Source organism: Gouania willdenowi, chromosome 9, assembly GCF_900634775.1.
Source record: "Gouania willdenowi chromosome 9, fGouWil2.1, whole genome shotgun sequence".
Lineage (NCBI taxonomy): Eukaryota > Metazoa > Chordata > Actinopteri > Blenniiformes > Gobiesocidae > Gouania > Gouania willdenowi.
The window spans coordinates 27,711,126-27,719,862 of NC_041052.1; the positions used below are offsets into that span (position 1 = coordinate 27,711,126).

General features: G+C 37.9%; 1 protein-coding gene across 1 annotated transcript; it reads right to left on the reverse strand.

The window, feature by feature from the left end:
• Positions 1–469: 469 nt before the first annotated feature.
• pop5 (POP5 homolog, ribonuclease P/MRP subunit) lies at positions 470–7,056 on the reverse strand. The gene is made up of 5 exons (XM_028457433.1): positions 6,959–7,056; positions 6,750–6,892; positions 1,316–1,465; positions 1,137–1,220; positions 470–1,040 (listed from the first exon to the last, which is right to left on the reverse strand). The coding sequence occupies exons 1-5, from the start codon at positions 6,976–6,978 to the stop codon at positions 934–936; spliced, it is 504 nt and encodes a 167-aa protein (XP_028313234.1). The 5' UTR covers positions 6,979–7,056; the 3' UTR covers positions 470–933.
• Between the last annotated feature and the right edge of the window lie 1,681 nt (positions 7,057–8,737).

Sequence of the window (8,737 nt, forward strand, 5' to 3'; positions counted from 1 at the left end):
GACTTGCCGTAGTTTCATTTTCCAAAGTAGCAGGCCTTGAAGCAAGCTGTTGTTTTTACTCCTCATTCTTTCATTTTTTCTTCACTGAACCCTAAAGAGCATATGTAAGTAATGCTTACACTTTATGTTAATTGTTACCTGAGATGGTCTGCTGCAAACGTTCATAGTTGTGTGGAAAACTTTGAAAAACGGTAGTGATGTTAATGCGTTAGCCAGTCTATGGCATTTTCCAAGTTAAGTTAGCATTGAGCTAATCACTAGATATCTCTAGTTAACCACTAGAGATATCTAGTGATTAGCTCAATGCGAGCTAATCTAGTGATTAGCTCAATGCAAACTTAACATGATAATTTCAGCACACAATGTTTACTTGTGTTGTACATAATAAGTAATGACTCAGTGTTTGTTTATGTGAAAGAAAGAGTCAAAATACATTACAAATATGTAACATTGTATTTTATTTGTGTGTTGTAGTTTCACAGTGCTTCCCACAGTAAACATCTTAAACGTACTTGCTGACTCCTGGATGTTTATTAAGGAACCTGTTTAGCTATGCGCCAAGCTAGAAATCAGCTCTACACCCTAGTAAGGGCAGAATACTATATTTAAATTTAAACATGCTTGAATGGTCTTTAAGAGAACACATTTTAAAAGAAGGAAAGACATCTTTTTCATTTAAATTTTTTATTGAAACAATAAATGTCTGACTAGTGTTATTTCAGACACAATTGAAACATACTTTAACATAAACAGCAGCTGTTCATTGAGTGTTGCCAACAAATGAACTCACCAGTTATACTAACCCATATTTCTACAAACTCAAAATTTGACTTTTTTTCCCAAATAGTTTGAAAAAAGTTGGAATTTTCCTATCAATCCACTGCTAAAAAATAAACCAGGCTGAGGTGTTTAAGTTGTCAGCATTTTGGGAAGTCACTCTTCTTCATCTTCCTCACTCCTTACTTCATCATCATCATCTTTCTTCCTTCCCCATGCTTGAGAACAGTTCATGATAGCTTTGCGCACATGTTCTTTTTCCTCTGTTAACAACAAAATTGGAGGAGGTAAGAAGGTTCTGTCTAAATCACTTGTAACTAAGTGGTCAAAATGTTTCAGCTGTATTATCAAAGTCTTACCTTCATTTTTACAATTAGGGAGCATTCGATGAAGCTGCTGGGTGTTGTATTTGATTAGAAACTTTTGGCATGTTTGAATGGTGCCTGAAATATACAAATTAAATTAGAATACCACAAAAAAAAAATCTAAGTGTATATTTATTATATATTATGAGCAGTTTTTTAAAAGACCATCTTACCTCCGACATGTAAACACTTAAGAAAACATGGAATTGTCTGTCCACGTGTTTTGACACAGGTAAGAAAAGGCAATGCAGACCAGAGAAGTTTGTAAAACCTTTTGGAAAAACGCAGAAAAACGATTCCTGTGTGTGCATTTAGATACTTCACTGTAAAGAAACAAAGAGAAAACATGGGCATGTCAATTTTGTTAAACAATAACAAGCATTTCTAAATACTGTCATGGCTGAATTTTTCTTTATTTAAAGGTCCAGTATTATGCTATTTTTCACCCATCTCCATTTGTTCTAAAAACTCCAACAACAAACTATTTGAGGTTTATTTTCCGAAACATGTCTGTTTTCCGGAGTTGTAGCCCTCTGAAAAGTCAATTTCATGACACTTTCATGAGTCTGTAGACAGACTCCATGCCTCACTCTTGCAAGGGTGATCACCTAAGCATTTTCTTTTTCTATCCACACACTCTTGTTATTGTTGTCAGTCAAAAAAAAATGCACATTACAGTAAAACACATGGCTATTTAAGAGGCTATTGTGATTGTGAGTCGGTCTCAGCACTGCTTCAAGGTGTGTGTTTATCACATCAGCAGCAAAGTTAATCAGCTGTCTCAAACACCAGAGTGTTAAGTTGCTAAGTCAATTTATTCTCCCCCTCACAGGAATAGTGCATTTAAGGTGATAATCATTTGTTTTGTCCTACCCTGCATCGCTTTGGGTCACAAACACGTCAGATCATGTAAAAGGTCATACGAGGTGATATGACAGTCACTAAAATTGTAACTGTTCCCTGGGCACTACACCGTGGCTGCTCACTGCTCCTCAGGGAGAGGTTAAATGGAGTCCATCCGAAGGTACTCAGGTTGAGAACACCGCACAATTTTTTCGGCGGCTGATGGACTCTGTCTTCCGGGACATGTCATTAATTTTTGTCTACTTGGGCTACATTCTCGTCGCAAGCGCCTCCGAGGAGGAGCATCTCACCCACCTACAGGCCCCCTTCATGAGGCTTGGCCAACAAATGCTGATCATCAACCCAGCGAAGTGCGTTTTTGGAGAGTCTGCCATTGAGTTCCTCGGACACCGCGTCACCAGGGATGGGGCGGCTCCCCTTACGTTGAAGGTGAAGGCTGTAGCGGCTTTTCCACGTCCCCATTCCGCACAAGCTCTCAGAGAATTCCTTGGTATGGCAACCTTTTATCATCGTTTCACCTCATATCATGCGGCCTTGTATGAAGCGCTGAAGGATAAATCCCTGAGCCAGGACATTAGCTGGACTGCAGAGAGTGATCTAGTTTTCGTGGAGGTCAAGACTGTGCTGGCACAGGTGATGGTGTTGGCACATCCGTCGCCCTAGGCACAGATTGCCATCACCACAAACTATGTGGTCTGCATCGTACATGAGCAGTGGGTGGCGGACGCCTGACTCGCCCTCTTTAGTCAGCAACTGACACCCAAAGAACGCAAATACAGCGCGTTTGACAGTGAGCTGCTCGCCATTTGGTTAGTGGTTTGACACTTCCGGTTTTTGCTTGAGGGCCGTGTGTTTACAGTGTTTGTGGACCACAAACCACTGACCACTCACCATCTCCAAGGTGTCAAAGCCGTGGTCTGCACATCAGCAGTGACAGCTAGCGTACGTTTCCAAGTTCACCACAGATATCCAGCACGTCCAAATTTGTTGCCGACTGCCTTTCCAGAATCATGGTCGGGACTGTTCAGCTGGGCCTCGACTATGAAAGCTAGGAGTGTGACAATATCTCGATACGGCGATATATCACAATATTTTTTCACACGAGATTATTTTTAAAATTTTTAACGTTTTTTTTTTTTTTTTTTTAACCTTTTCTGCTTTTTCACTGAAATGTGCAACTACATCTTCGCAGAAATTTTGTCACTAGTTGTTGAAGGAACCAATATTTTGTTTACTGGAATATTGCACTACAACGGTGTCACTGGTAAGAAAGACCCTATTTTTTGTTTACAGAAAGCACTATGGAGATACTTATTTGTTTACATTGGTATGTTGACACTTATTTACAGAAATGTTGCACTAAAATAGTGTCACTGTTCATAGGACACTTTTCAATTTATTGTCTTTCAGAGGTATAAAATTAAAAAAAAAATTTTTTCACTTAATCTTTTTTTTTTCTTGTCATGTCATAGATTATCGTAGATTGATTTCTGACCAATAAATCGATAATTGCAGTATCGTCACATCGTGAGATAATCGTTATTGTGAACTTTGTATCGCGTATCATATCGAGGTGGTGCACAGTCTTTCGCACTCATGGATTCCACCCCCAACCTGATGAAAACTTTTGAGAAAGTCTGTCATTGTTTTTCTCGCTAGCAAAGGAGTGATGGCTACCGGTAAAACAAAATACAGAACTTTCCTGCTGCCGGTGCCGCACCTCCACAGTGAATGTACACTGTAGTGTAAGCACTATTTGTTCATGCGGAGGTGTACTCCGCTCTTGTGGTTCGGCGCATTGGCGAACCTGTTCAATTGCTTTGTATCGCTGATCTGCTATCTGCTGCTGCGTTGCATGGACCCTGAAGCGCTGAGACGGACTCAAAATAACAATAGTCGCTTAAATAGCCATGTGTTTTACTGTAATATGCAGTTTTTTGGCTGAAAACAGTAACATTGTGTGGATAGCAGAAATAAAAATTGCTTTGTTGATCACTGATCACCCTGTAAAAGACCGAGACATGAAGTGAGTGAGCGTCTATAGACACACCCACTCATGAATATGCATAAGTAAGCCCCAAAACGGCCCGAATTCAGAACTGCTCAGAAAGTGAGTTATCAGAGGGCTGCCTAAAACTCTAGAAAACAGGCGAGTTTGGGAAAATAAACCTCAAATACTATGCTTTTGAGGTTCTTAGAACAAATGGAGATGGGTGAAAAATTGCATAATTCGTCCCCTTTAATAAAGAAGCTTGAAATAGTTTAAACCGACTACTTGCACATTGCACATTGTATATTGTCGACGTGCTTTACTGCTACTTACCCGTCTTGTACTTTTTGTTTTACTTGGTTGTGTACGGGTATTATTAAAGTTTAATAAATGTTAAGAGTTCTATTGGTGTCTTTAATTTAATTTCTAATATATACATTTATATCATGTGTTTCAATTGTCTTTCATAATCAAAGTGATTTAAAGAAAAAAGTGTATCGGCCTCAAATATCGGCTTCCACAATTGGCTGATTTTATTTTATTTATTTTTTTAAAATCAGCCTTTGAAAATCCCATATCGGTCAACGTCGACTACCAACACATTAGAATTTGAAAGTTGTTTTTCTTCAAGTGTCCCACAAGCAAATCATTCAGGAACCAAAACATTGGTAACATTGCAACAGCTGCACAGCTATTTCTCAGAGAAGATTTTCCCAGCGTGCCTGATATACAACAAATGTTGGATGACCAACAACACGAAGGGTTTTGAAACTGATCAAGGCTTCTCCAACCACTTTAGCCAAGAAACGAGGTTTACAATTGTTGCACCAGAACACTGAATTAAACAGGCCTCTATAAGATGTTATGGTTTGTAATTGTAATAGGGTCTGATGTCATCTTTGTTAAAGACCCTTAAGTTACATTCCAATGCAGGGCTGGGATGGTGGCCCATTTCACACATGCGGTGCCATCAACTTACAACAGATAATATATCCAGAGCTCAGAGCTGCAATGAGGGCCATATTCTCTTTAAAAAAATATAAACATTTGATCAAGGTCAAAAACAAGGTCTAATTGATTAATATTAACAATATTATCTAATCAATACGGAAGAGGTGGTTTTGCTGGCTTTGATGAGAATACCATGTGCGGTATCCTACATGGACTAGTTCCACTTCTTGAAATAGCCCCCTGGAGGTAAACTAAATCACTCGTATCTGCAATAAAAAAATGTAGAAAAAAATATTAATCTCGATTGTGCTTGTGCAGACATTTCACACAACTTGGATGCATTGACAGTTTTTGCACATAACCAATTTGGAATTCCAAACAAATGAATATATAATAACTGACTAATTTTTGCATTTATACTTGTGTAGTATAATCTCAGATAGCTAAACTTCAGAAAATGTCAAGGAAAACCATAGGTGTAAAATATGTGGGGGGGTATAATTTCATTATACGGGAATACATGTTTCTTTACTGTGCACATGACAATAAACACTTTGAATCTGAATTTGGCCTCGCTAAGTTAGCATCATGCAGAAGAGGAGAAAATACAAAAAATCTTACAGGAAGGAATGGGACTACGGCTCTTTTCCAGCCTCGTGGATGTGTGCTCTGGCCTGACCAAAAACGGACTGACGTCCGCCACTTAAACCTCCCCGACAGTTGTTGGGGAGGTTTGATTCATCCATGTATTAGCCAGCTGACCTGGCCTCCAATGACTGTAAATAGATCTTCAAGCTCTCAACATTGTTCAAATTAATGGAAAGATGCTGATTCTGTATCAAGCTAAGATGATTTTATGTCACCTTATCCTATTTGTGCTGGGACTGATTTTGGTAACTGCAGCCCACTTATTCTACGGCATTTGCTCATTGAAATAAAAACTAGTTGTTCGTGGTTTTGTGTATTAGGAATCTCAATCAGCTGCTGTGCGGCCAGGTCGTTGTGGGTCTTTCAGCCCCCTGTGTGAAATGCGGTGAGGAGAAAAAAAAAAAGAGGGGAAAGGGGCGCTCTGTATGTGTATAATTTTCTTTTGTTTTATGAGGCCAACATGGCTTAAAAGTGCATCTTTTTACGTGCAGTTGTTATTTGTGGTTTGGGCTGGTTTTTATTGGAATGAAGTGTCTTGTACCTGTTTCCTTCTGTTGCCGTGGGTTCAAATCCCGCTTTCGTCATATATATTTTTTTATTATAACATATTTAACATGGCAAATTCCACCTTTAAAAATACATATACAAAAAAATTCACTTTTAGGGTATTTCCTGGGTTTGGGATAGGGTTACGGTTAAAAATACATAAACAAAAAAATAAACATCTTAGGATATTTCCTGGTTTAGAGTTAGGTTTAGGGCTAAAATAAAAGGGTTAGCGGGGTAGCTAAAAATAAATATGAGCTCAAATAAAACTGACGGTACTTTAAGTCACGTGGTACGTTTCCGTATGAATAGCCACGGCCTTATTGGAATGGGTGGATGTGACTGACCTGGAAACTGTCAATCTGATCAGGCAACACTGATTAAGAGGTCGTCCAAATCTCAACCCCCCCCCACCGATATTCAAACAAACGTTACGCCCTTGAGGAAAACATAAATTAACAGTGAAATAGTTATATACAATACAATTATGACGAAACAACGCTGCTGCGGCTGTATTAAGTCAATCTAGTCGGCAAAGCTTAGATAAAGGGATTAAAAAAATATACATATTCAATAAATCAAATGATATGATATCTTACACATCTTACCAGAGAACCTAATGTTGCACAGAGCCTCCCCGTAATCCCCGTGAATCCGGCCAACTGCCTCCCTCACCGCCGCTGCTACTGCTCGGTCATCAAGCTGCAGTAGATATTTCCTCTCCGTCACGTTAATTTCACACAGTAAATACCTGTAGTAAACATGTATTCATGAGCAAAGATCACAAACACTGATGTGTACAAAGACACGTGTTTACCTCGACTTCACCCGCACCATAGCTAAATGCTAACCAGAGACTTCCGTCAACACTGCCTCAGCAGTGACACGTGATACTACTTCATAGCACGGTCTAGGTATCATTGGATAATCCCAAATTCATCTGTGAACCAAAATAAAAGAACGTTTTTTTCTTCATCTCCTTTTAAAACAAAAAACAAGAAAACCATTTTACCGTTTTAATTAAACAACCATAAAACAAACTAATATTGGCCCGTTTTTCGATTGTCGTGTGTCCTTTCCTCCTTTTCCTTTTTACAATTGAACATTGAAAAACAGCAGTTTGGAGATTTATTTATTTATTTATTTATTTATTTATTTATTTATTTATTTATTTATTTATTTATTATTTAGTTCAATGTTGCCATGGTAACATACTCAGAGAATAACATACCTCGCATTTAGGAATGGGATACTCAGAGTTTCCCTCATTTAAGCCTGAACATACTCAGAGTTTGAACATAACCTGCTTTATGGAATACCCCTCTGGTATCACACTGCACTTTTTATATTGTATATTGATTTGCCTTATGGAATCATACAGTGTTTGATGTAATTATTTAAATATTATAAATGCAAATTTAAATAAAAACTGATTATTATTATTATTATTATTATTATTATTATTATTATTATTATTATTATTATTATTGTTATTATTATTATTATTGTTGTTGTTGTTGTTGTTGTTGTTGTTAAATACCTGGACAAACTTAGAGGTGACTTAATAGAGGGCATTTTTGCAGTTAGTAAAGACAGTTTGAAGTTTTTATTGTGATAATGTTAAAATTGCCCAAAAATTTGTGGACCACTTGAGATCAAACTGGTCCAGGTTTGGCCCCTGAACTAAACTCTGACAACCCCTGCTGTGGAACCGCTTCCCAAATAAAAGGACCACATGATGAATGAGCTTCTATGCCATCCCCACCACTCACTGGAGAGACCTCCTGTCTGAAGCTGCTGAAGCAGAGGAACATAAAGCTTGATGGTTCCCCAGTAGAATGTGGTGGACATCCCACACATCAGGTTCAGATGCTGCTGGGTTTACTAGACCATAGATGAAGTGTGACCAGTCCAGATGATCTGTTAACTGTCTTGGTGTCTTCATCACTGGCAAAACTGAGATGACATTCAGCATCCCGGTACTCTCAGCAAATTTAGATTTAGATTTAGGTTTAATATTTAGATTGAACATTTTGATTTAGATTTAACTTCTTTATTTAGATTTTTTTTAATCATGTTTACACATTTTTAACAATGATATAAAACAAATCAAATGAAGGAAACATAAGCTAAATGTTAGGAAATTGAGCTAAATGTTCAGAATATGTTAGCTATGAAACAGTGACAAAGTTGATGATTCATGTTTTCTGTAATTCCCACTTTATCCTGCGGGCAGAATTTGATGCTCTAAAAGGCCGGATTTGGCCCCCGGGCATTGAGTTTGACACATGTTCCACACCATTAGACACAAAACTGCTAAGTCCAGCAATATTTTAATTCCCCAGGCCATCGGAATCCTAACTTCACAATAAAGACTTCAAACTGTCTGTACTAACTGCAAAAATGCCCTCTATTAAGGCACCTTTAAGTTTGTCCAGGTATTTAATAATAACAACAACAACAATAATGACAAAAAGTAAATAAATACAAAATAAATGTAATAAATGTTGTAAATGTACCAGATACGATAATACATTTGATTAATGACTGCCAATAGATAATGGTCTTGTGATGCAAGTTGGATTTAGGAGAAACT